Source organism: Diaporthe amygdali (assembly GCF_026229845.1).
Source record: "Diaporthe amygdali strain CAA958 chromosome Unknown NODE_4_length_2575358_cov_65_588622, whole genome shotgun sequence".
NCBI classification, from domain to species: Eukaryota; Fungi; Ascomycota; class Sordariomycetes; order Diaporthales; family Diaporthaceae; genus Diaporthe; species Diaporthe amygdali.
In genome coordinates this window covers 1151435-1178294 of record NW_026517024.1, presented here as the reverse complement: position 1 = coordinate 1178294, position 26860 = coordinate 1151435, and the positions used below count along the sequence as shown (strand labels likewise).

Sequence of the window (26860 nt, the reverse complement as noted above, 5' to 3'; positions counted from 1 at the left end):
ATTTGGCTACCTGCAGCGGGTGCAGACTTCTTGAAAATTCCTTGGCCTGAGTGCCTCGCACAAATGCTGGGGGAGATGATGTGTCCCTGACACCCTGACACGTTGCAGGGTAGTGAGGCGTGCAACTTTTTTTGGGTCTGCTTAAGCTGCAGAGATGCGTCAATCGTGCCTCGTCCGCGCGTGGCAGGATTACTTTTACTTCCTTTCCCCGGCAGGTAGTGGTAGGGCTAGCGATGGGCAGCCTGTTAACACCTGGTACAGCGGATGGTGGGATCAGCCTCGGTCCAGATGCTGGGAGTGACAAGTGACAGTAGTCGTCGGGTTGGGGCTGTGATTGTGCACTTGTCGTCCGTCCGCCAGGCCGGGTCGAGGATTCAGGCTGTAACGGAGATTCAAGGCGGGACGCGAGAGAGGGGTGGGATGGGTTAATGCGGGACCCACAGTAGTCGCTGGATGCCCTAGTGCTGGAGAGTACTGCTCTGTAGCTTGTAGCTTCCTTGCCGCCTGCTGCTGGATCGCGTTGCTGCAGGATGTCGTCTTGGCCCTGTCCTGGACAGAGGAACCAGACACGGGTTTAGGACTGGGCAGCAAAAAATAGAGTTTTTGGCTACCTGTACTGGTCCCCGATGCAGTTGCTCAATATCCCGTCCCGATGTGTCGTGTTCAGGCAAGGCTTGTTGTCTTGCCCTCTGCGGGTTACACCGACGGGGAATTTGGGCGACGCTGGTTGGCTGGGGTCCACGAGCTGGGAAGCGGATATAATAAATAGAGACAGCAGGTGTGTTCCCTGAGTAGATGGCACGGGATGTCTGTGGAAGGCGCGCGACAGCTGCCAGGTGACGATAGGTGGGCGGAGCTGGCGAGAGAAGATGGCTGGAGAGGATTGGCCAAGGGTCCTGGGAACCTGCGTGCCTTGTAATGTAGACAGTCTGCAAAATCGCGTCAGAAAGTGGTCCCTCTGCCGGGCTTAGGCAGTTGGAGGAGGTTTCAAGTCGCGCGCAACGGCATGGCGGACGGGGCAAGGCACGAGAGGAGACCCCGGATCTTCAGCGCACCAGCCACATCCACATCCACAACCACATGGACATGGCCTCCATCTGCCTCGATTATCCACGCCCTCGCCCAATGCTCATCCCGTTGCTATCGGCGGACTGGCTCGGGGCACACCAAGTGACATTCCCGCATGTGCCATAGACATACCTGGGGCGCCTAGTACGTTACGGGTAGGCACAAGTAGACAGCGACTGGACCAGCTTGCCCTGACTTGGCTCCAAAGTGCAGCAGACTATGCGTGTGTCAAAGTACACAGTAGACAGGCTGTCCGTGGCCCAAGAAGTGGTTGGACCAATCACCCTGGCTTGGTGACGGGACGCGCCTACGCGGAAGACGGTCAAGGACTGGACGCCTGGGTTTGTGAAAAAGCTGCGAGGCAGATGATTCGGTGACAGCTGGGCTGCAACGAAGACGCGGAGTGGTTGGAGCCGGAGGAAGGATTGGAAAGTTGGAAAAGGCGGAGAGAGATGCGAGAGATGGGTCTCTCAACCTTGGGTGAGCTTTAGACGCGTCTACATGTACAGTCCAGTCCCTGGATCTGCGCAGTACCGCACACCCACACGCAAATAGGTAGGCAGGAAGGTACCTCCCAAGGTTGGCAGGTGCAGCCCGGGGAGAGGGGGGGGGTGAGAATCAGGCTGGCCCACCAACAGCACAACAGATCAGGCGGCCCAATGCCATTTCATCCCATCTCAACCAGCTTCCAGCTTTTATCGATAAAGCAGTGAGCATGGTCGTCCCTCGTCGTCCCCGTCCCTTCTGCCAGGGCCGATGGACACCTCCACCTACTCCCACCGCCAAGTCCTCTCCTCTCCATGCACTACTGCGTTGCGTGTAGATGCTAGCAGCCTGCGATGCATCTATCGTGTTTCCCATGAGACGGAGGGGCCTGCCTTACGCGACACAACACAGGCGCCTCAAGGAGTACAGTTAGCAGGTTTGTGGCACTCCTGATGGGCACCCGTCATGTAAGCCCAACTCCGAACTTTTCCGGGATCCAAGCCTTGGGAGCTAACCTACGAGCTGTAGGTGTTCGTTCAGAGGAAGGGGTCCGCTATGTCAGATGGAACCTCAACCGGGGGTGGGGTGAAGGGAGCTCTAATCGAACCGAGCGCTGACTGCAGGCGGACGCAATCCACAGCTGAACAACGCGGGGTTGCGCAGAAACGCAAGCGATCCTCAACGACACCCAAACACGACGTTGCCCTCGGTGGGAAAGCACCGGAGACCCCCAAATAGATCCCTTGGGCAGACAGACCCCGTGCTGGCTTCGATCAGCCCGATCCCTCAAGCCATTCCTATCCTATACCGCTGTTTGGGCCTCGCTTGCCCAACCCTTGAAGCTTGTTATGTTTTCAAGGTTGTAGTCTCCGGAATGATCCCCTAGAAAAGCCAAGATTCTCGCCTTGACAGCCGCACACAACGGCGTTGCATAGCATGGGGATGGGCGCATCCCGTCCCTGCCGGATCAAGGTTCGTACTGTACATTTCGGCGGTGAGGACTGCCAAGTATCTCCGCGGCGTCATACTATCTCGATTGACAAAGGAGACATTGGCAGGCTGTTGCCAACTATTTTGTCGCCCTGCCCTTGTCGTTTATACGGCTGGCAGACGGAGCAGATAGTTTCTCTGATGTCGACGCCCGGGAGAGTCATGCGCCTTGCAGCAACTCTCCGGGTGGTCCACGCCGCCTGAACTCAACAAGAGGACGGGTTTTTCTGTGCCACGAACGCGGGAAGGTGAGAAGGCTGAGCCCTGAACGGCGCCTCCCTGTCTCACAAAGCAAGGATGGTTGGTGTAGAGCTATTGTCAACGTGGAAATAAGCTCGCCCCGTCAAACAATGCAGCGGACAAGGCTGGGACGCATTGTGCCCGTTTCACCCATTATTTGACCAATGAGACACATTGCTGCCCTCGTGGTCTCGATGAGGGCATGCAAGTTGTCCTTCCGCGGCCCGGGATGAGCAGGCCGGACATGTCGGACACAAGCACGGCCACCTACGCGAAGATAATGGTCTACGCTTCCGTGCGAGATGATCTCAGCGTACGTTATGCAGCGGCCGCGATCCTGCCTCCCTGCGCATGCATCAGCCTGGCTTTATTTTCCTTTTTCTTTCTTTTTTTGGCTTCTGCCAGCTCATACGCATCCATCAGAGTTTTCGCTGTGGAATGGTCTATCGGCCCACGATGTGATGAACACGGTTTGCAGTAGGTTCTCATTCGGTAAACTAATCGACGAGTGCGCCGGACTTGCATCAACTTAACCCCCTGTCGCCGCGGTGACTGCACTCACACACTTGAGAAGATTGATGCGGTGGCAGCCATCGCACAAAGTCCCCTGGAAAAATGAAACCAACATATTAGTATACCCGCCAAGCATGCATCGATGGTGCTTAGCCCTATCCCAATATTCCCTACCTTACGCATCTTATATGGGAGCAGAATCGGCAGTTGCATCTCGGGATTTTGTTGGGGTTCTGGTGGTTCACTCGGGGAGACAACTTGGGGTACAAGCGTTCTTGACTGCGGTCCGTCCCATTGTTCGTGACGGGTGTTTCCAGGCACGAACTCCGCTCGAACAGTCCATCGAAACCCAATCCGCCAGCGTTCCGCCGAAGCATATGCGATCGTGCCTGGCAGGAAAAGTACCTCACGAGCCATGACGGGCACGTGCAGCAATAGGCACCCTGGATCAGGTGCTTTAGCCTGCGGCCGTATGCGAGGCCAAGGAATACATTGGTAACCTATCAGAACCCGACAGCCTCAAAAACGTATCGGACTGCCGCTTGGGTAGAAAGGCGCCCTTGCCGCCTGCCTCTCGCGATATCGACACTTTGTACAACTCACTCCACACCATCTTCATCAAATCCCTGAGGACTCATGACATGGCTATCGGTCGTGTTCTTGTTCGAAGGACTGCTTGGCTTCTCATCTGCCACACCACAGTCTCGTGAACGTCGTGTGAGAAACCTCGTACTCGGTCGATAATTGTGCTTCGACGAGCCATGACTACTTGTCGGGGGCATACGTCACCCATCATTGTGACCTCACTCTCATGCGGAGCAGACTGAAATTCAACTGATTCCAGACTAGTTCATGACTTCGAAATCCCAGACCGTCTGCCGTGGCATAGCGCTTGGTGTGGCGGCGTTTGTTTGCCAGTTCTACTGCACCACCTGGACATTGTTCTTCTTCTGTATTTCTAGTTAGCATACTCAGTCTGTAACTATCACAGAATGGTAGTTGAGAACAATACTTGCCTTCCATTTCTCCATCTCGGTGGTCTTTGTGTTGTATTGCTCAGTGAGCTCAGTCAGAACCTTCTCCAGCCCCTCGAGGTTCGTTTTCAGCGCCGGGACAACATCTTTGACAGTCCTCTCGGCAAGAACACCGTTGATCATCCGGAAGCACTTGCGATCCCCCGACAGCGGCTCCAAGGTCTCTAGGACAGCTCTATTGCGCCAGTTGTTAGCGTGTGAGCGGTGAAGAGCGGACTGAGACAGCGGTGTAACAGTGTGATAGTCCTGAGCCCATCTTAACTCATGAGGGAGCCAGTAACGGGTGTGGAGGACAGCAAAGACAGGGCGGGCAGAGTGACGACGCACTTGTGCTCTTCCTTCTCCTGGTCAACGTCACCGATCTTCTGGGCGAGTTGTTGCAAGGTGTTCTTGTAGGTGCTATATTGCATCTGAAGATCTGCGGGTTCTGCTCAGTCTCAGAGTCCAACCCTTGAGTGGAAGTGTCCTTACCTTGCTGCTTCTTTGCAGCCGCCGACTGGGTCGCCATGATTGCCCTCTACTTTGATAATCCAGGGGTCCGAAAGCAGCCCGCGACCTTCTCGCACATGGATGATTATGAGCCAACCTTGTACGTTTCTGAAGAATTGGCGTGTGGCAGTTCCGAGTAGATAATTAGTCGATTGTAATCAGATGTGTCGCTGAAGAAATATGTGGTTGGAACACTCGGTTGGTAGATATTGGCCGGAGCTGAGATGACTATCCAGTTGAATCCATCTGAAATTGTCAGCGCGGACTCCACCGCTGCCGGGGGCGGCAGGGTGTCAAGTGCAGGTGGTCATAGCTTCCGCCCGGGACGTCGCTGCCTCCAACCGCAGTCGCGGAAAACTCGTTCGGACAACGCCTGGGCGCGCCGTCATTGAAGCGAATCGAACCACCAGGATTCTACTTATTCAATCTCCAGCGAGAAGAGCAAAGAGCACCACACCACTCTTTTTCTGAACATCAGACACACTTCGCGACTTGCCATTTCCTGTCAATATGCATCCCCACCTGCACACAAAAGACAACACCGGTATGGGCCACGATTTCCATGCGATTGCGCCCCTACTGACGGTCGTGTCATACAGCTTGCGAGGACCTCATGACGGCTCTCGAAGAGTGTCACGAGCGCGGGTTTTTGTGGAAGTCAATGGGCATGTGCAATAGCGCCAAAGAGTCCCTCAGCGCCTGTCTCCGAGCAGAGAGAAGGAAACGCCAGGATACCAACCGCAACAAGTCTCAGGAAAAGAGGGATGCCATTCGGCAAAAGTGGAAGGAGATTGACGAAAACTCCTAAATATCCCACCGACAAACGCGCACATCGACGACATGGAATTTGCAAACGACGGCCGAGATCCCCGAATATCGACGTGCGCCGCAGTTTTCTGGCACCAGGGAATAATGGGAAGGCGGGCGCACAAGACATTCGGCAACGAGTGGCTTCTCCTTGGTGAGGCATCCCGTCATCTGGTGTTGCAGAGTCACTCTGCTACAGGATAAAACGATGTGGGACGACTTGCTGTAGGATAAGCTCCTATGGGACAATCTCTTGTGGGCTTTTTCCTATGGGATAAGCTCCTATGGGATAACCCCTTATGGGATAACCTGTTATGGGATAACCACCATGGGAGGGGAGGGGCTGAACAACCTCTTGTGGCATTACCCGGTTAACTGACTCTACCTACCGCGTGACTTCAATCAGGTCGAGCGAAAAGTATTACGATATCTGGACCAGCGCAAGCGAAGCATAGCTGAGCTAGACTCTATCCTCGTCGACGTACGAAATAGTCTGAAAAGCCTTGTGTCGCCTTCTGATTTGCCAGATGTCATATCAACAACGAGAATCGTGGGCGGGCGATTGCATGTCTGCACGGGACTGATTACGCTTGCAGCTATCTAATTGCTCTGCTGGTACAGCCCATTTCCAAAGATCAGCGCCCCAATGGTGGCCAGTATGCTGAGAGCGACTGGGACGGGCTTCTGCAATCGAATGGCCCGAGGAATGGACGAGCCGCCCAGGATAATGGATGCGAGAAGGCTCAACTCGACTCCATACGGCTCGTGGTTCTGCGTTCGATATCCGCCAAGTCCATCTGTTGTTTGTGGTTAACTTTCACTCTCATTTCCACACCAAAGGTTTGTTCGACTTACACAGCAAGCCAACAGTGCACCCAGCGATTATGGATGGCAGGCTCTTCGTCCTTGCGTAGCCCATGATACCGCCTGACGCCTAGTGCCATACATGCGAATCAGCAACCGCATCGACATATCCCGAGCAATTGTGTGACCATGAAGCGCGAGTCCTCCGGGAGCTCTTTCTCATGATCAGGCTCAACGGCCTTCTCTGGGCGGGTAGACAATCCAGGTACTCCTAAGACTACCGGCTGTCACTCACTGTCAGGGCTCCTAGGATATACGATGGAAGTTCTAGACCCTAGCAAAAATATTAGCTGAGGGGCACCCAAAGTCTACCAATCAAATACTCACCATTTTGAAGTCTTTGTGAGGATTCTTGTGTGAGGACGATGAACTGCCAAACTTGGTGTTGCGCAAGTTTGTCCTCGTAAACGTGCGACTAGCGATGGAGCTCACGAGCAACCTGGCACTTTAGCTCGTCGGCCTCGGCCACCTCGGGAGTGACATCGACGGGATATGATGAGTCAGCATTTTCCGATGGAGCCTGCCTCGAGCCTGCATATCCACCGACCTCAGTAGCTTACCCCTGCTGGGGCGTCACTATGCAGTGTCGTACCAATCCCGCGAACTCACCCCCGTCGACAGTTCGAGAGCCTGACAGCAGGCTCGGGGATCTCACCAATGATCATGGGTGTGTTGTCTCTCCGCGGCCGGGCGCGCATAAGAGCATCTGCGGACTTTGTACACATCGGCCACACTGCCTCGCGGCGGTGCATTCGAGGCGGAGCGGTCCCGCGTCGCCAAGACACTTACTTCATCGAAGGGCTGATTATCTGGGATCGGACGGAGTGGCTTGATGGCCTACCCAGATGATCTCCCTACATGGTCGAGATGGTCTCCATCGTAGAGCCTTGAGCACCTCAAAAGCAAGTCGATTGATATGTCATTTGATGCCATTGAGTCTGGGTCGACTCGGATGGTCAGTCTTGCAAGAGAAGGTCTCAAGCGCCATTTTATATGACCTTGTCGCTTACCGCGTCATGGCGCCTAAAGAGCAGGCTACCGATCATTGAAAGGGCTTGAGAATTAACGCTGTCAGTTTCTTGGCTAAGCTTGTGTAGTAAAGCTTGGTCGGTCCATGGATCCAGGGGAGATTGAGATACAGGGTTCTGGAACACGACTCTGCAATTGTCAACTTCTGTCATCGTCTGAAGAAACATCTAGGAAACATTGGCCGGGGCTGCGTTGGGCTGTCCGCTGGTCTGGTGGGGGGGATTTCGCCAATGCGCCCAGCGGAAAGCCTCGTCCCTTCTCGTGCTCCATTTGATGATTGAGCCGCAGGTCTCGAATTCTGCCTGTTGAACCTGCGCCATCGCACGAGACGCAGCGCGCGACCGTGTCCCCTTGCTCCAACCATTACAGGGCGGTCCTTTTGCTGACGGCAAAATCGCGAGCTGACCTCGACGATCGCTACATATCTGGCCGGGACATGTACCACCTGTACGGGAATCCCACTGCGCGGTACTCAGTGGAGTAGGCAGCTGTGACCTGCATTAGCCCGCCTTTCTCACGAGCGGTTGCCTTTCTTCTATTTCGTTCTCTGCACCGCCGCAATGGAATGACACCCTTCATTTCCATCCCGAAATCATCGCCATAGACACACGAAGTCGACTTCCACATGCCAGAGCGCATGAACCGGGAATCAAAGCGTGAAGTTCCTCTAAAAGGTTTATCCATCATGGACAGTTTGATCTTCACCCTTGCCTCCAACCCTGCCCCTGTTCCGCTCCCGCGCTTTTCTTGATTGGTACGTCGTACACCAACATATGGGAATAAGCGCTGTGCCGAATTGGTGAACAGTGCCTCGCCCCCAAGATCAGACTGCACCTCTTCCTCTCGCAACATTTCCTACTTCGTCTTCAAACGAAACAACTCAGTCCGGGTCTAAACGGCACCACAGCGCGACTATCAAGAAACATTCCCCCCGCCTTTGCAAAACCGTTGGCGAGGGTTCCCAAAGCCTCCAGCATTCTGATCACGTACTGGTGGTCCTTGCGACGTGTGCATGGTCCGGTCGTCGAACCGAAGTGACGGATGCTCCCACATGTTTGCCTTGTCACTTTACATCATCCTTCAGACTCAATACATACGCCTGCGCCCCAAAACCTACCCACCTTCCTTTTACTCTCACTTGAACTCCAATGTCTTCTTCGACCTACAGCATACAGCCATCTCTGCTTGACAGCAGCAACGGGAGTGACAGGACATGGCCTGCGGTCGACCGAGAAACAGTTGACCACACCCATTCAGCTCCCACGGCCTCTTTTGTTGCCAACCACCTATCTCCCTACTCACAACTCCCCAAGAACTCTGCGTCTCCAGTATTGCAGGACGCGAGCACGCCAGCAGACTCTCTATCCGCCTTCAGCGAACACTACCAGTCGAGCGACCTGAGCGAGCTCGAGATCGACACCGACCCCTTCTTTGGCGTCGACTTCAACAACGACGGTGGGACGCCCTCGTTCCTGGAAGACCAAAATTCCAGTGAACACAGCGACTCGTCTCTTCCTCAGGCAGTTCCATCGCGGCCCCAATATGCCACCGATTTGCATACTTACCCTTTGAGCCCTGACCCCACCACACCTTCTATCCACACGACTTCCCCTAGCAGTGAGAACAAGAGCCCTAAGCCAGCCGGCGAGGCCCTTCCTGAGTCAAACTCATTTCGAGGGTTCTCGAATGCGCCAAGATCTGTCCCCTCCCACACAACCCTTAGTCGGCTTGCAACCCAGAACAGCCCGGAAACTCAACTCGCTTCGCAGCCTGCTGAAGACAGCATAGTCATGGCTAGCCCGAGCCCCCGGGTCACCGTCTCCATGTGGGGACGGGACCAGGAGAGCATTTATCACGACAATCCGGAGAGCCCAGCAACCGTCCGCGCCACCGGGCTCAGTACCGATGACAGCTTTGTTGAAGCCTCGTACCAGAGCTCGTCAGTCACCCGGGACGAGCATGGAGCATGGGTTGCGGATCCACGAACTGGTTATGGAGGCTGGGGCCCCGAGGCCCGTTCTAGCAACGAAGGTGTTAGCATCAACGAGCAGCACTCGCGCCGCAAAGTCGCGGAGCGTAACGAGGAAGTTGGAAACTGGATCGTTTCGTCCGATGAGAGTATGCCCCCTGATGCACCATCAGAGTTCCCGGATTTCTATGACTTTGGTGGCAACACAATCAGCTCTAGAGAGATAGCCATGGGTAATGCGACCGAGAACAAACCACTGCCTGGTCAGACATATTATACGGGAGGCGGTGGAGCCCTAACTGAAGAAGATGTCAATCTGATGCGCCAGCATCGTGTCTGGTCAGACGCACCTGCGATGTTCAACATAAGCCGACCCGACTCGGACCGCCAGCAGCCAGAGTCCTCAAAGGCTGCGATGGAGAAGTTTGAGCAGATGTGCCAAGACAACTCATCCATCCTTTCAAGAGCAGCCACCTGGGGCACACGTCGCCGGAGCTTGCCGAGCATCGAAGATATAGACGGCATCACCAGTGGCAGCTTTTTGAAAAAGCTTTCGATCAGCCGAGAGAGAAAGCCAAGCGTGCTTTTCAAGGAGATCCGCGGCTTCGTTCGAAAATCCAGCACGACCCAGTTGTTGAAGCGCAACCGCAGTGTCCACGAAGGCGTCGGCTCGGGTGATACCGAGGCTCTGGACCGACGAGAAAGTCAGAATAGCCTGGCACCTCCTGGTCGCACGGGCAGCTGGGGAAAGAAGCAACAGATGCCCTCCCTCAACACCGCTCTTGTTTCTATGGCCGCAGGTGCTGCAACAATTGGCACTAGCCATGCTCGAACTAGCTCTGTGAGCAACGTAACTTCGCCGAAAAGCCCCTTCAATTTGCAGGTTATGAATACTATCAGGCGGCCAAGAAGCAAATCAGAACTTCCAAAGGGGGCCAGAGACGAGTCTCACCCTAACCTGGTTGGCATGTGGAAGAAGAACGGTGGTCCACCAGTCGCTCAAATAGCGAAACCTGCACCGGCAGCCGATCTAGACGATGACGATGACGAGGACGATGAGCCGTATGAGGAGACTGATATCAACACGCAGGCCAACAACCCCATTGACGATATCACGCCCAATATTGCCGGATTCAGGCAGTACGTGCTGATGATGAACCCACGGCTAGCGGAACACAACACCTTCCTCGCTGATCGGATTGCACACCAGCAGGTTATACGATACAAGGCCCTGCTGAACCATAAAGTTAAACACCTTCAGCATGTATCTTCTCGCAACTGCCCATGCGGCACTATGTGCATTGGTCTTGGAGGCTCGGCGAATCTACTTGACACAAAAGGCGACGGTCGCGGGCTGGATCCTCTTTCCAATGTCTATGATGGCTCGGAAGGAGACGTGACACCACTAGAAGGGATTGTCACGGCAGAAAGCTTCCCCCCAGATATTCCGATGCCACCGGCCAGCACGCTACCAGCTGAGTTTGAATGTCAGCTTTGCTACCAAGCTAAGAGGTTCACCAAGCCCTCTGACTGGACAAAACATGTTCATGAAGACGTGCAGCCGTTTTGTTGCACATGGGATAGATGCAGGGAGCCCAAGATCTTCAAGAGAAAAGCGGATTGGGTGCGACACGAGAATGAGGGTCATCGGTAAGCGCCCCAAAAAAAATATCCTTCGCTGTTCTGCTGTCTTTGAGTGAATTGTCGTTTGATACTGAATATGACTGACTGGAGTTGTAGCCATCTGGAGTGGTGGACATGTGATGTTGATGATTGTCGACATACATGCTACAGGCGAGACAACTTCCTCCAGCATCTCGTCCGAGAGCACAAATTCCAGGAACCCAAGATGAAGACAAAGGCAGCCATCAAGCGTTCTGGTGGTCAGGATCCGACGTGGCAGAAGGTCGAGAAGTGCCATGAAGAGACAAGGAGCAGGCCACAAGACGAGCCATGCCGTTTTTGCGGCAAATCGCTTCCTACCTGGAAGAAGCTCACTGTCCACCTGGCAAAGCACATGGAAAACATGACACTGCCGGTTCTTCGGCTGGTAGCTCGCAAGGAGCTCGAAGCTGATTCCATCATCAGCCCCGTGCAGGAGCCACCGCCTAGGAACTTCCCTCCTGCCCCTTCCGTGAAGACCGAACCTCAACTTTTCAACCCCTCTCCACATGCCGGCAACTCGCCTATGCCGCATCAAACGGGCGTGTTGGGCTATGCGAACAATCAACACTCTCCCTATCCCTACCAGGCACAGGCAACCTTTGCCAACACCTTCTACGACTCCTCTGTACATGGTCTGCACCAAAGCAGTGCCACCAACATCGGGCTTCAGCAGAGCGGGATGGGTGGCGGCTTCCAGAGCCAAGCAGGCTACCAGAACATGCCAGCAACAACCGGCCCCTTCATGACGCCGGGTGGACAATATATGTCCATGCCACAACACGTAGAGCCCTTCCCGGCTTTCATGAACCCACTGGGCTTGCAAGATGCCTCAGGGAACCAGATATACGACACGACGCTTGACCCGACCGGCGCTGGAGGACAACACTTCACTCCCCAAGGGTCAGTATCACCGTACTCACGGTCACCGCTTCAGGGCCAGGGTGGTTTCTACTCCCACCAATGACGTAACGACTATTTCTTCAGCCTTCATTTGTTTTATCATGAATTCCTTAGATACCCCCCAAACACTATGGTGCTGTGTGATCCATGGTGGATCATTGTCTTGTGTGTCGCAACAAAGGAGTCTACATTAGTCTCTCAGTGCAAGGAAAAGGAGGTCACTTTTTACAATATTCGTTTGTGGGTCTTTGGGAGATGTAAGCAACATATACACCGGAGACAAATGTGTGAAAATCGGCGTTGGTGCTATAGACTTTTTGTTTTTCTCTTTTTGCCGAGGTGTTCGTCTGGCTCTTGGGACACAGAATCGAAATGACGACAGCAACTAGCAATGACAAGAGTATATCGAACAAGTTCCAACCAATTGCATGCATTCGGCCCAGCAAAAGGGGGCATGTGAGCAAGTTGCGGCACTGAAACCGATGACACCTGATGAGACCAGCACGATCCGTTCAAGCACTGGCAGGCTTTATCGAGCCCGGCTTAATCTTGAATCCTGGCATTGAACCAAGCAATATAAGCGCATTTGCAGACCGACAGGCATTGGATATATCCCGCAAACAGGGCTGAGGACCAACTTGACCCAACTCTTCGCCCGGTAATTATTGTGTGTATGTAAGCGATTGCACGGTGCGGGTTGTTTACCCAGTTCAGTTTGCATGGCCGCGACGCATCCGACGGAATGGAGAAGGGCCACCGGGCCCGGGGCGAAATTGCCGGCTGTGCCCACGGCGATCAGTCCCAGCTCCGAGCCCGCGCCACCGCAAGGATCTGGAAGATTAGATGATGCCAAAGATTGGTGGACGTTGTGTGGCTCCTGGCCATTGGGGATTAAGGGTGGTTGGACATTTCTCCGCGCCTTTCATCATGACAGACGAAGTCAAAACCATCCGCATAAACAAGACTATCGGGCTCAACTCAATCATTGGATCATTGGGAGGCTTAGATACTGACCCCTCTCCCAAAAATGCCTTGGGTCTGAGCAGAAGTACGGCATAACATTCCTTCTGCGCGGCTGAACAGAGTGAACCCCGGCTCTTGTCTCAGACCCCGTTAGCAGCCTTCTCGAAGCTCTGCTAGAACGAAACAAGGCCCAGGGGCTTTGGGGGTCCCCTCGCTGGGTGGCGTAGCTCTCAATGCAGAATGCAAAAGCTGCGAGGTTTGGGAATCATCAAGGTTTGCTGTGACCCCCAAGAGCTTTTCTAAGCTGGGCGCCGTGTGGGCTGTGCCACGGGCATGGACTGGCCTTGATCGCAGTGTTGATATCTCGTTGGGTGTCGTGTGCAGCGAGTACGTATGTGCACTGCGTGTCTCCTCGGTCCAGTCTCCACGATGTTGATCGCTCGGTTGGGGAGGGGGCGTGTGGGTGATATGTGCTACACTGGGTCACGAAAGGGGGTGGCTCTGGGTAGGATATGTCATCAGCAGAGGCAGATAGCCAGACAGACAGCCCAAGCCAAGTACACGTAAAGCCAGACACCAACTGGGTACTATTGAGTTGATGTGTGGCATGGCATTCTGTAGCGAGGCCTTGACGTGTGGCCCCCGGAAGCTTGACGACGACGACCAAGACCTCGTCGGCCCCAAACTTGGTCCGATCAGCTCGTATTTTTATCGCATGCCCAGGAATGCATGCATATATGTACATGCTTTCGGCACATCAACAGATCGAGCCAGCCCAGCCGTCCAGGCCGTCCGCCCATCACTGCCCATCACTGCCCATCACAGGCAGGAAAGCAGGGCAGCCATGGCCAGGGCGCGTGGAGCTTCGCCAAAGAGGCCGTTTCAAAATAGCAGCTAGAGTGGAGCCGTTGCCGCAACGGCGCCAGGTCCAAGCTGGGTTGGCGTGGGCTGCTCTCTCTCTCTTGGGGTGTGCTCTGGCTGCTCTCTGGCTGCTCTGGCCCTGCTCTGGCCTGCTCTGGCTGCAGTCTGACTGGCGTTCACGAGACAGAAGGAAGGGAAGAGCTAGCAGACCTAGGCGGTCGGGGCCAATCGATGCAGTCGCCCGGGGCTCGATCAATCCCAGGAGGTGGAGCTACTGCAGGGGACGGCGAGGGCTCAGCCCCCCTAGCCGCGGACGTTTCATTTCGTGTGGGGGGGCTCTCGGGATGGCCCCTGCTGGGCGAATAATTACTGGTCATGGAGGTCAGGGGCCAGACCTCGCGTTGTCTGGTTCTCCCAATCTCGAGCTCCACCAGCGAGAAAAAAGCCTGCCCACCGGGCGCCTCCTCCTCCTCGTGTCCGTCCTGGTCCTCCTGGCCCCCTCGTGCCCTCCCATCGAGCTGCCGTCTCCAGCCCGTCAGCCCGTGTGCCTGGCAATGGGCATTGGCTATTAGCATTGGCATTGGCAATCCGCCCGTCTGCCAGGTTTTGTAGACGGGTGCTCAGTGGGCAAAATTGGTCCAGCGGTGGGTCGCCCTCATCTTGCCCAGGCCAGGGCCTGCCCAGGGCCTGCCTTGTCTCCCGCCTGGTCGACAAAGAACCGCCGGGCCTGGTTGGTCGTCGACATCGCCGTCGACCCGCTCCCAGATCGAGGTCAGACCCTGGCATGCACCTCGACTGCCACCCTGCCCACCCTGCCCTGAGCTCGAGCCAGCACATCCAGGAGGTGTCCAGACGAGCCAGATGGTCCCATCTCGCCAATGAGCGCTCAATTTCGACGTCCAAGGGGCCTCCGCCGGCACCAGCCAAGGCCCATCTCGACGCTATGCTCCTCCTTGGACCTTGCCTTTTCCTCTCTCCTCCTCCGTGCTCTCACCCGTTCTCTCTAACCACTAACTGCTGATCCATCGTGGTCTTTTCACTCTTTCGTTGTTTCTGGCGTCCGTGAACCAACCATCTTCCCAATTGGCACTCTCGTCCCATCCATTCTTGACTTTTCACCCCCCCACGGCCCTCTTTCTTGGGAGTTCGGAGACTTGTCAGACAATTCCTTGGCTTCATCGTCTCGACGCCGTTGCTGAGAATCGTCACTACACCTCCTTACCCCGTACGCTCGTTTCACCTACCCGCCCGGCTATCTACTACCTCAACTCCTGTTTCTCACCATCACCACCAATACCACCTCTCTCCCGGACCTGACGCTAGCCTATGCCTCTCCCTGCTCTCTCTCTGCTCTGTCTAGCGAGGCAGACCTAGAAGAAGACGACCAAGCCTTCGCTCGGGCGTGCTTGCCACAGACCATCCAGCAAAACATAACACCGCCCTCTTCGTCAGCACACGATAGGGCCGTCATAACTCTTTCTCCTTCGATCCCCAGGTTGACCCTCGGCCTTTCTTCCGAAAAGGACCCTGCTTTGTGGTGCTATTGTTTCTTTGTTACTCCCTTTGCTGTTCCTTCTCGCCGACCGGTATCGAGTACTCTTTCAATCGTCCCTGCCAGCCAGCTGAGACGATCTATCCACCTTTAATCTAAGCCTCAATACCGAATATTGTCATCGACGAATTTCCTACATCGAAACGCTATCTAGATCTGATACCACATAGAGAAAGGGAACGAATCATTTTCGAAAAGGGCACAGGATCAGGCGGATTGGAAAGAGTACGCAACCATTGTCTAAGAACCGAAGGAAGCACGCAGCGAGAACAAGCACGAATCCTTTTCTACCTGAAGAAGGGCACACCCACCCGGAAAAGGTCGACTGATACAGCCAAACAACACAATCGTCAGATATGGCGAGATCACTCATATGGGGTGCGGCATTGGCCGCCACGGCGATGACGAGAGGGGCATTGGCGACAGATGTTCTCAAGACCTCAGGCTTTACCAACTGCCAACAGGACTCGGCGATCCAGGTCAACAAGGTTGATATTGAGTACAACAAGGCCGCCGGGACCGTCACCTTTGACGTGTCAGGCTCCAGCAGCAAGGAGCAAAAGGTCATGGCCAAGCTGAACGTGACAGCATATGGCATTGACGTCTACTCAAACACATTCAACCCATGCGAAAACAGCACCTACGTGGAGCAGCTTTGCCCAGGCAAGTTTTAGCCACTCCTAGCATCGAGTGACTAGCTAACAAAACCCAGTTCCGGTGGGCTCTTTCGCGGCCTCGGGGTCACAGGACATTTCCTCCGAGTATGCCAGTCAGATCCCATCTATCGCTTTCCAGGTCCCCGATATTGCGGCCGTAGCTACGCTCGAACTTGTCGCCATCGATTCAAACGAGGACGTCGCGTGTATCACTTCCGAGATCTCGAACGGCAAGACCACCGATGTTCCGGCAGTCACTTACGTGGCGGCTGCTATCGCCGGTGTTGCTTTGCTGATGGGAGGAGCCACGGCTGCAAGTTCAGCGCTAGCTGGCAGTGCCGGAGCTGGCAGTGCGGCACCAAGCCCCAGCTTCGTCGAGGTCTTTGGCTGGTTCCAAGGCATGGCCATGAATGGCATGTCGTCTGTCTCACTACCGCAGGTTTACCGAAGCTACTCCAAGAATTTTGCGTTTTCGGTCGGCCTCATCCCGTGGACCAAATTGCAGATGGGAATTGACGACTTCCGGGCTGCTACCGGTGGAAATTTGACAGGGGACAGCGTGCAGTTCCTGCAGAACGCTACACTCGTGTTCAACGATGGCTCAACCGAATCCCTTGCTGACGACTCGTCCTCGAAGTTCAAGCGTGCTATGTCCGCCTGGACTCAGCTCGCGACCATCGCGACCCGTGAGATCAGCACCAGCGTCAATGAGACCGATTCGTCTGGTTCATCCGACAGCGGTGTCGAGACTCAGGTGAGGGTTGCCGTGAGTGGTATCAAAGCCTACGTTGAGCAGCTGAGCATTCCGTCTTCCAACACCTTCATGACCGTCCTCTTGATTGTCGCCATTGTCATCGCTTCCATTGCCGTCATTATCCTTCTTGTCAAGGTCATTCTGGAAACATGGGCTCTCTTCGGCAGCTTCCCCAAGGGCCTGACAGGTTTCCGAAAGCACTACTGGTTGACTATGGGTCGCACCATCACGCAGCTCATCCTTCTTCTGTACGGCACATGGGTTCTGTACTGCATATTCCAGTTCACTACCGGCGACTCGTGGGCTGCTAAGACCTTGGCTGGTGTGACGCTTGCTCTGTTCACTGGTATCCTGGCTTTCTTCGGATACAAGATCTTCACCACCGCCAAGAAGCTCAAGGATACGGACGGTGATGCCAGCCAGCTGTATGAGAACAAGGACATTTGGATCAAGTACAGCCTGTTCTACGAGAACTATAAGAAGGACTACTGGTGGATCTTTGTTCCCACTATCCTCTACATGTTGGCCAAGGGTATCATTTTGGCTGCCGGTGATCAACACGGAATGGCTCAGAGTGTTGCTCAGCTCATCGTCGAAGCTCTGATGCTCTGCGTTCTTCTCTGGAACCGACCCTTCGAGCGCAAATCCGGTAACGTTATCAACATCACTATCGCGGTGGTGCGCGTGCTGTCCGTTGCCTGCATCCTTATCTTCGTCGACGAGTTTGCCGTTTCCGAGACAACATCCACTGTTACCGGCGTGGTCCTCATCGCAATTCAGGCGGCTCTTACTGGTATCCTGGCCATCCTCATTGCATGGAATGCCATCATTGCCATCTGCAAGGAGAACCCTCACCGCAAGCGCAGAAAGGAGATGGGTAAGTTCAAGCCCTTAACATCACAGAATTCACTAAGCAGGCACTGACACTTCCTCACAGAGAAAATGCGGGACCTCGACAACCTCACTCCTCTCGATGCCCGCAACTCACTCTTGTTGGATCGCAAGGTCTCTCATCCCGACTCGGACAACTTCTCCGTAGCCAAGACAAAGTTCGACACCAAGGAAAGCTACCGGCCACTGAGCCCATCGGGCGACGACCAGAGCCACGCCAACTTGGTCACTCATGCCGCACCACCAGGCGGCTACGAAGACCACTCAGCAGTACCAGCACCGTATGCCGACAACGCATACGGACATGGGCCTTACAGTCAACCAAGTGGCTATAACCAGCAAACCGGCTACGGTGGCGGGTACAACAATGGGTACAACCGGGGCTACTAAGATAGTACATACTGGCAACACCGCGACAAAGAGTCGGCGGGGTTACTTTATTGATTGAAAAGCCTGGCGTCATCAGCAGCACCGGCACGTGGATCTTGTTCGATCCCGGCAAGCAATGTGTTCTCTTTGTCATTTAACACTTTTTCGCCAACTACACCTTTTATCCACGATTGCGATGATTCCTTTTCCTTTGAGATTCGTGGCAAATCCATCCACTCCCTCGTCTTCCATTTGAAACCAGATACCACGGAAGAAGAATAGGGTGGGATAGGCCAGAGAAAGCTGGTGTAAGGATACATATGGAGAGAGATCTGAAGCAGGAGCGAGAGAGAGAGAGAGAGATCCAACTACATGTACCATTTCCTCTACGGGAAAGCAAGCTTTTCGTAGTATATAACTGCACATAATCTTGGGCTAGCATTCAATACATTCTACCTACAAGTCCGCCTGTGGTGTCTTGATATCAAGTTGAGATCGAGGCACCAAACCAATTTGCCGCATGTGTCTGTACAACGCCGTCACTGCTCACTCGGTTGTCTTAGCCGATAGAAGAGGGTCAAGGAGAATTGAGCCAAATGAATGTCCTCCACAGTGGATGCTAAACGGTTAATCCAACTGCAACACCACCCCACCACCCCTTATCACTCAGTGCTAAGGCAGAACAAACGAGCGCAGGCTCTTGATAGATTCTGTCTATTTTAGGACAAGCAAGCTGCGCCGTTGACCGTTGAACCCGGCCTTAGATAACCGTTGGCAGTTTTGAGACAGGGAGGGAGGTAGGGGGATAGTTGGGACGTTTATGTTTCAGCCCCGTACCATCTGATGGTAGAAAGCAATCGGACAATCCAGCCGTGGTTGGGTAGGCGCATCGAACCATGCAATCCCAAAACACGTCTGGACACGGAGGGCGTGCGGAACCAGCGAATTTCAAGCCACCGAGGCCCAATTAAAGAATGGGAGAGAACAGGTAGATGATGTCAATTATTTGGTACCTTGGCTATTCACCGTAGACCCCCCCTTCCCCTTCTTTCAGGTACTACCGTAGATTGCACGACTTTGCTCGTAGGATTTTAATCTGAGCACGTGAATCCACCAGCCAATATGCCCGTAGATCATGCCTGGTCCGATCACGTAATGGTGTACCGCCCGCTGGCCGGTGCACGATTCTCCGCGTCCGCGGCCGCGATGGTCCCCTCCCTCAGCAGCCTCGTCAGCTCTGTCAGGGCATTGCTGACTACGACCTCGGTATCGCCCTCGATGAGGATGTATAGCTTCGGCTCCGCGCCCGCCGGCGGCTCCTTGCCGGCGGCGTAGAAGTTGCCCTTGGTCGTGATGGACGTGCCTGTCGCCTCGAGGATCTTGGCGACGTTCGTGCGGTTGGTGACGGCCCACCTGGCCTTCTGCGGGAAGTCGTTGATTTCCAGCGTCGCGTGGAACGCGCCGGCGTCGGGACCCTTGTTGTCGATGGGCTGGCCCGGTCGGAGCTGGCCGGCGCGGGCGAGGCGCGCGTTGATGTCGTTGACTGCCTGGGCGGCCTTGTCAAGCGCGCCTCCCTTAGCGGCGCTTTCTGACTGTGCTGCCTCTGTCGCGCCCGCCTTGCCGTCATCAGCGGCAGCCTTGGCAGCATCGCGAGATACGACGGCAGAAGTGGCCATCTGGATTGCTGATGCAGCCTTGTTCTTCTTTTCATCGTCGGCTGGCGCTTCCTCCTTTTCATCATCGTCGTCACCTTCAGCCTTGTGAGTCTTGCGCTCTCTCATGCGCGCTACCTCTCGTTCCTTGTCCAGACGTTCTAGACCCTTGCCACCAAACCCAGACTGGTCCTTTGCTTTGCCAGCCTTGACTTTCTCTCTCCACGCTTTGCGCATCTGCTCAAGCCGTTCGGGGACAGGCTGGCCACTTTGCTCAAGAGCTTTCGCGATGCCTGGTGCGCAATTCTCTTGCTCCTCGGTGATGAACGTCACCGCTGTGCCGGTGTTGCCAGCTCGCCCCGTACGGCCAGCTCGATGGACATAGTCTTCTAAATGGTTTGGTGCATCGTAGTTAACCACAAGCTTGAGTTGCTTGACATCAAGACCACGAGCGGCGACGGAGGTAGCGACCAGGACTGGGCAAACTCCACTCTTGAAATCGGAAATGGTCGAGTCACGATCCACCTGGTCCTTGCCTCCGTGGAGAGACATGCACCCGTAACCTTTCCGCAGAAGCTCTCGAAGCAGATCATCCGCCTTTTCTTGTCTCTCAACAAAGATTAGCGCGCGAACGTCATCATCATCGGCGTACAAATTTCCTAGCAGCTCAAGAAGACGTAAAAACTTGTCTTTCTCTTCCCTGACTTCCACGATCTGTGTGATTTCAGGGGCTACTACACTCTTGCCACCAACCGTGATCTCAACGGGGCTCTTGAGAACCTTTTTCACCAGCGCATCAATGATGCGAGGCATGGTCGCAGAGAACAGCACGGTCTGACGGTCTGGCCGGACATTGGCGAAAATCTTCATTACCTGGGGCTCAAAGCCCATGTCAAACATTCGATCAGCTTCGTCCAGCACGATAAAGGTCGTGCGCTTGAGATTGACGACACGACCTTGATTGGCCGCTAAGAGATCAATAAATCGGCCAGTGGTCGCGACGATGATTTCGGCACCGGCCTTGAGTTGAGCAATCTGGTCCTTTATCGGTGGGCCACCATAGGCGCAGACAGCACGCAAATTGAGTGCCGAGAGGAAGGGCTTACAATCACGGAAAATCTGAGTTGCGAGTTCTCGAGTCGGTGTCAGAATGAGACCGATCGGTCCGTCATCTCGAACGGGGTCCTGATCTTTGATGTGGCGGAACATAGGGAGCAAGAAAGCCATGGTCTTGCCGGACCCAGTCTTGGCGACACCAATGACATCGCGGCCGGACATGATGACGGGCAACGCTTGCATCTGAATTGGCGTGGGCTTTTCGTACCCCAGGTCACGAATGGCATTTGACATGGCTTGAGTGAGACCACAATGCGACCACTTTTGGACAGGCTTTGGAACATCTTTCCCAGAGACCTTGATGCCGTCCAAATCCAGACGAAGTTCAAGAACCTCTGCCTCAGTCATTTGGCTTAGTTCAGACGGTTCGAACCAGAAGTTCTTCCTTATAGGGTTGAGCTCGATCTTGCTGTAGTCGATCTTGGGAATGTCCTTCTTCTTCTTTTTGGCTGTGATGGCTAGTATTGATTCCGGGTTCGCGTCAGCCTTGTCCATGTAATCATACTCATCGTCTGAGAAGTACACTTCTGGCTCCTGTTCCTGGGATCTGGTGGCTTGTTTGCTGCGAGTTTTGGTGGCCTTTGTGGTGGCGACATCTGCAAGATCTCCCATAAAGGCGTCCAACGGGTCCACGTCGTCGTCGACTTCCATAGCCTCGGGCTCAGCAGCTTCTGACTGGGCTGTAGCTAGGGGCGCTTCGTTGTTCGCTGCCGAGGTGGTAACAGCCTCTTTCTCGGCCTCTTTTTCGGACTCGTCTGTCTGCATGGCCATACTTTGCTGTAAAATTCTCTCCTCGCGTCGATCATGGGCTGCTCGAGCGGCAGCGGCAGCTTCCTCTTCAGTCCCAGCAAAGTTGTCACCATCAGAATCAGACTCGTCTTCTTGATTAGCAAAAGGAGTAGCATCGGCATCCTCCAACGATATGTCGGGAAGCTTGGCTAACTTGCGGTTTGACGTCTCTTCATCATCGAGAAGTAGCTTCCGCTTGGCAGATGGCTTTTCACCGTCGCCGCTGGCCTTCTGGAAACCGAAGCCGCTGATATTCTTACCAGTTGGCAAGGCGGAAGCTGCATGCAGTGTGTTAGCAAAGACTGCACTTAACAGACACAATGGTATATCCGAAGGTAGAAAAGAGCTCGGTCTATCATCAGAGGTTGTCAACTCACCCGTAGACTTGGCATTGGCGGCCACTTTTGCGGACGTTGCTGGCGCTCCCGGTATATCGCCCAGGGGCACAGGCGAGTGATGGCGGGCTGCTGACTTCTTCGCAATTGCTTTGGGGTCAAACTTGCCCGCATAAGGCACAGTAGGAGACGCTTCTTGGGCTGGTTGCGGAGTGCTAGGGGATGCGGCCCCTGGCGTGCCATTCGAAGGCGAGGCTACGGCGGTTGGAGTGCCACTAGCTCTGCCGTCCATCTCGGCCAGGAGCTTCCGTGTGCTTGTGGCATCTGTCTCCTTGGTCGCCTGCTTGGTCAGGGTCTTCTTCTTCCAAGCCTCAAGTTTAGCAAGTCGTTCCGCCTGTTTATCACTTTGAGCCTGAGCTTGGGTTTGTGTAGACTTAGCGGCCTGTCCGCACTGATTAGCATATGGAATACAAGAAGATGGTAAGCGGGTACGCACATCAGCATCCTTGGGGGCGGGTTTTGCTGCAGAGGTAGGACCTCGCTGGCGACTGTCGTCAGTCCTGCTTCGTGACGCATTCGAGTCGGCAGTGCCCTCTCGTCGAGCGCGAAATGGGGAATCATCACGTCTCCCACGAGCGTCCCTATCCCTGCTCCTGTCTCGACGGCGTGGCGGAGACCTTTCCCGCTCCCGGGAGCGACGCCTGTCGCCGTCCCTGTATGAGGCACCGTCTCTTCGTCCGCCACGATAGTAGTCATCGTCTCGGTCTCTCCGGTCTATAGAGCGGTCCCGGCGACGATACGAGTCTCGATCCCTGTCGAAGTGGTCTCGGTAGCGACCAGGGCTGCGGCTGCGTCGACGATCCCTCGGGGGGTCTCGTCGGCCGCGGTCACGGTCACGATCACGATCCCGTCTGTCGTCATGGCGGCTTCCTCGACTTCCTGCAGGAGATGGTGAGCGCGATGTTCTGTGGCGAGCCATCATCGAAATCTATGGCTCAGCGCGGTGAGTAGTACTTTTTGGTCAGGACCTGGACTCGTCAAGGGTCCCGAGATGATGGCCACGTCTCGGTCAAGGCTCAAGGCCAGTCGCTCGCTGATGTGGTCGTTTGCCTGGGCTGGGAGGTCCTCTAGCAAGGCAATCAATGGATTTGTCCGACACGGCTGGTTGCCAGTGGCGGGTTTCGAATACTCGATGAGTATGTGCTGTGTGTCCTGTGGTCCACGAGATGGATGGACAGACTTGAGGCAGTAGCGCTTGAGACTGATGCGGCTCCACAGGTCTCTTGGCTGAGAAAGGCGTTGTCAGGCTTATTGCTGAGTGGCGACAGGCTGGCGGGTCCGCGTTAGTGGCCCTAGCAATTTGCAGGCAGCATAGCACACACTCTCTACACAGCATGTACATGCTGCCTGGACATGAATTATACTGGTGACTTGCCACAATCTCGGCTCTCTTGGTGTCTGAGAGGAAGACAATTCATGTAACTCAATAAATTGATCTAGCAATTCTGTAGGTTTTGAGGCGGCTTCAGACTTAGAAAGTGCCACTACATGGAAAGAATATCATTCTTTCTGACCTCTGCTGCGCTATCTTATCTCTGTTGTGTAGAAGCTCCTAGTCTAGGTACCTCGTAGCTTCTTTGTCTCCATATTCAGCGGACAAGGGTGATATTGGCCGAGACAAATGCCCAAGAGTTAGGCCCTGGCCCTATGGCCATTACAGATGGAGCAATCGGACTGGCAGCTGGAAACGGGCCACAGCGACTAGGATTGATGAGGACTACTGCCGCGTGCTCACTGTTTATACCCCACTTATTCCGTAGCTCGTCACCAATGATGGAGCTCCATCGCGGTTGCATTGGTATATGCACTAGGGGGGAAGCTTCATGCGTGCTGTGCCTGGCTGGCCTGGGGGGTTGGCACGACGCGCTAGCCATACCAAGGTCCTTAAAACACGGGGGCTGGAAGTCGCAAACGAGGGAGGGCAGAACATTCGACCTCGTCCTCGACCTGTACCTGGACCTCGACGTCACCTCGGTACTTCAATTGACCCCACAACAAAACAGCCACAAAACACCAAAGTCGCCGCACATCACCCGACCAGAATGCTGCCGGCGACCATGCGATCCGCCGTCACTCTCGCCCTGCGCCCCTGCGCCCGTGGCCTCACGGCCAAGTCGCTGCCCTCACATGGCGCCCTCGTCCGCCGAAGCTTCCTGATCGCACCTAGCTACAAGTCGCGGGTCGCCGTGCGTGGCTTTGCTGCGACAGCCACCGCCAGCAAGACCACGGGCCGGACCGCCGCGAAGGCTGCGACCAAGCCCAAGCCCAAGCCCAAGGCAAAGGCAAAGGCCACAACGACTAAGGCCAAGAAGACCGCGAAGGCGCCAGCAAAGAAGGCCGCGGCAAAGCCTGCGGCTGGCAGGAAGAAGAAGGAAATCTCCCCCGAGAAGCGGAAGGTGTTGCTGCGGCGTGAACTCAAGAAGAAGGCCATGCTGAACCAGGAGCCCAAGAACCTGCCTACGAATCCTTGGTTGGTCTTCTCGACCACGGCTTTGAAGGCGCAGGCGGGCGGGGTCAGCGTGATTAGCAGCAGGGTGCCGGCCCTCGCTGCCGAGTTCAAGAATCTCTCATCTTCCGAGCTCGAGGTATGTATCCCGGTCTGGCCCACGCCTGGTCGAACAGCGTCACTGACTGAACCTGGCATCAGCGTCTGCGGGAGACTGCGATACAGAACAAGGCGATAAATGCAGGCAACTACAAGACATGGGTTGAGAGCCACTCCGTAGCCGACATCATCGCGGCGAACCAGGCCCGCCTGCGCCTCAAGCGCGAATGCGACGTAACTGCGCACCCCCTCAAGATCGTTGACGAACGTGTGCCCAAGCGACCTGCGACCAACGGCTTCGCTTATTTCACCAAGGCCAAGCGCGCCGATGACCCTCACGCAGCCATTGGGGCATTTGCGAAGCAATTGTCCCAGCAGTGGAGGACTCTGTCGGAGGCTGAGAAGAGGCCGTATGCTGACCTGGCAGCTGCTGAGTGGGCCAAGTATTCAAAGGCAATGGAGAAGTTCTCGCTTTGAGGGAGAAAACAGAAGGGAGCAGTCCCACGGACCTGGCGCATGTGTTCGGAATTCAGCGGGGAAAGGAACGGTTCTTTTTGGTGCGAGATCCCGGGTGATGTACGTTAGTAGTACCTTCGATTCCCCAAGGCGGTTCGGTGCGGTCTTCGTATGTACACGACTGTTGGTGAAATTATGACCTTAGGACTGTATGTAGCTTCGTCATGGCAATGGCTTCCCTCGTCGCGGATACCAGCTCTCACGACCACGACTCGTATTTGCTGAGCTGCTCACATCCCACTCGCCGTGTTCCCCTGTAGAAAACATGCCATGCCGTGCTTCACAAATCCCGACGGACCATTGACACAACTTCGCCAGTCAACGCATCCATCGCTATGCAGAACTGTGTCGCGAAGATCAGAAGAGCTGTGGATTTCAGCCCGGAGTAACGCCTCCTTTCTATGCAATCCCGGATATCATGAGGCCTGAATGGTGCGCCCAGTGCGAATGCGTCTATCCAATTTGAACAACCAACTCCAAAAATCATCATTCATCCTCAAGCGAGATTTGATGCTGTGCCTCTGGGGCCAACAACGATCAGGACGTTCCCCGCCGCTCCGTAGAAGGTCATCTCCATGTACTTGAGCTTCCTATAGCTGGCCACGTACAGGAGCATGTAGAGCTCCCCAGCGATGTGTTCCCAACCATAGAGTCTTATCCAATCCCACGACTCGTCACGACAGGCCCTGGTGCCCCATCCCGCCCTGCCCTCCCGGCGGATGTAATTCCCAAGGAAGCCCCATGTCGCAACCTTTTTCTCAAATTCCCATCCGTCTAGCTTCATTAGCCAGTAGCCCCTCTCGAAAGGAAGCATGTCTCTGGCCTGATACTTCGGCTGGTATCTTCCTTTGATGTTCATAGTTGCTGCTAGCCTCTCCAAGTGCTGGGGTGCCCTAGGCCCAAGGCGGTGGGTGGCCACAGCGGGTTCAGTAGATATCAGCTGGGTTTCATGAGTCCAATCATTGATTTTGGAAAGAGATGCAGATCTATCGGCTGGTAGCAGATCGGAGATTGATATCCCATAGTCTTCCGTTTCTCTGGCTGCATCAATATTGGAGTGCATTTCGTCCGCACCGTGATCCTTTGTCGTATCGTTAACATCGCCCACGGCCTCAAGAGAATCCGGAGCCTGACACGTAGGTCTGTCTCGCTCATGGGCAAACGACCGTGAATTGTGACCTGCCCCGCCACCAAGCAGGCTCTCTGAAGCTGCCGCGCGGGTGAGGTCGTCATGGGTGGCGTCTCTACCACCTTCGGGTGCCTGGACAACACTCCCCGCTGAAGATATGGACAGATGCTCCGTAGATTGGAGATAGTAACCCAAGACTCTCGTCGGAGTACTGAATGCAGGAACACTGATATCATTGTCCGGCATGGAATCCGGAACTTCGCTTGGTGGGGGGACCCATGATGGCTGGGAGTTATCTCTGATTTGAGACGATGCAGGAGGTATGGAAGGCTGTACATTGGATAAAGATGCTAGTTGCTGATTCCTTGCCACCAGGTGCGGTGACCCAACATTATCCCAGACGCTCCCAAACGATGCTTGTGGGGATATCAACACGTCTGGAGGGACAGCACTGGGCTTTGAGGATGGGCCTTCGGGGAGATTGACCGTTGTTTTTGGTTCGAACTGCAGGTATGCCAGGGCCAATGCTCGATATCTAGCATCATCTGCTGCAGTGCTAGGTGCTGTGATGTGCACCAATATTTCGGTGGTGTCTTCACTCGTCCCCATCGTCAAAGA

At 54.9% G+C, this 26860-nt stretch overlaps 8 protein-coding genes across 8 annotated transcripts; 4 read left to right on the top strand and 4 right to left on the bottom strand.

The window, feature by feature from the left end:
- Positions 1 to 4268: 4268 nt before the first annotated feature.
- Positions 4269 to 4839, bottom strand: J7T55_008555 (prefoldin subunit; the record flags this gene model as incomplete). Its single annotated transcript, XM_053138885.1, has 3 exons — positions 4269 to 4506; positions 4659 to 4749; positions 4803 to 4839. 3 exons carry the CDS (start codon positions 4837 to 4839, stop codon positions 4269 to 4271), a joined length of 366 nt encoding a protein of 121 aa, XP_052997830.1.
- A 491-nt stretch (positions 4840 to 5330) lies between these two features.
- Positions 5331 to 5628, top strand: J7T55_008554 (UPF0287-domain-containing protein; the record flags this gene model as incomplete). The annotated part of the gene is made up of 2 exons (XM_053138884.1): positions 5331 to 5364; positions 5420 to 5628. The coding sequence occupies 2 exons, from the start codon at positions 5331 to 5333 to the stop codon at positions 5626 to 5628; spliced, it is 243 nt and encodes an 80-aa protein (XP_052997829.1).
- Positions 5629 to 6227: 599 nt separating this feature from the next.
- On the bottom strand, positions 6228 to 6821 carry J7T55_008553 (uncharacterized protein; the record flags this gene model as incomplete). Its single annotated transcript, XM_053138882.1, has 4 exons — positions 6228 to 6424; positions 6483 to 6561; positions 6727 to 6765; positions 6819 to 6821. The coding sequence occupies 4 exons, from the start codon at positions 6819 to 6821 to the stop codon at positions 6228 to 6230; spliced, it is 318 nt and encodes a 105-aa protein (XP_052997828.1).
- A 1847-nt stretch (positions 6822 to 8668) lies between these two features.
- Positions 8669 to 12118, top strand: J7T55_008552 (uncharacterized protein; the record flags this gene model as incomplete). Its single annotated transcript, XM_053138881.1, has 2 exons — positions 8669 to 11139; positions 11284 to 12118. The coding sequence occupies 2 exons, from the start codon at positions 8669 to 8671 to the stop codon at positions 12116 to 12118; spliced, it is 3306 nt and encodes a 1101-aa protein (XP_052997827.1).
- A 3668-nt stretch (positions 12119 to 15786) lies between these two features.
- Positions 15787 to 18121, top strand: J7T55_008551 (uncharacterized protein; the record flags this gene model as incomplete). Its single annotated transcript, XM_053138880.1, has 3 exons — positions 15787 to 16011; positions 16178 to 17717; positions 17778 to 18121. The coding sequence occupies 3 exons, from the start codon at positions 15787 to 15789 to the stop codon at positions 18119 to 18121; spliced, it is 2109 nt and encodes a 702-aa protein (XP_052997826.1).
- Positions 18122 to 19248: 1127 nt separating this feature from the next.
- On the bottom strand, positions 19249 to 22974 carry J7T55_008550 (uncharacterized protein; the record flags this gene model as incomplete). The annotated part of the gene is made up of 3 exons (XM_053138879.1): positions 19249 to 21935; positions 22035 to 22434; positions 22489 to 22974. The coding sequence occupies 3 exons, from the start codon at positions 22972 to 22974 to the stop codon at positions 19249 to 19251; spliced, it is 3573 nt and encodes a 1190-aa protein (XP_052997825.1).
- A 1120-nt stretch (positions 22975 to 24094) lies between these two features.
- Positions 24095 to 25074, top strand: J7T55_008549 (hmg box protein; the record flags this gene model as incomplete). Its single annotated transcript, XM_053138878.1, has 2 exons — positions 24095 to 24637; positions 24700 to 25074. 2 exons carry the CDS (start codon positions 24095 to 24097, stop codon positions 25072 to 25074), a joined length of 918 nt encoding a protein of 305 aa, XP_052997824.1.
- A 535-nt stretch (positions 25075 to 25609) lies between these two features.
- Positions 25610 to 26851, bottom strand: J7T55_008548 (uncharacterized protein; the record flags this gene model as incomplete). Its single annotated transcript, XM_053138877.1, has 1 exon — positions 25610 to 26851. One exon carries the CDS (start codon positions 26849 to 26851, stop codon positions 25610 to 25612), a length of 1242 nt encoding a protein of 413 aa, XP_052997823.1.
- Between the last annotated feature and the right edge of the window lie 9 nt (positions 26852 to 26860).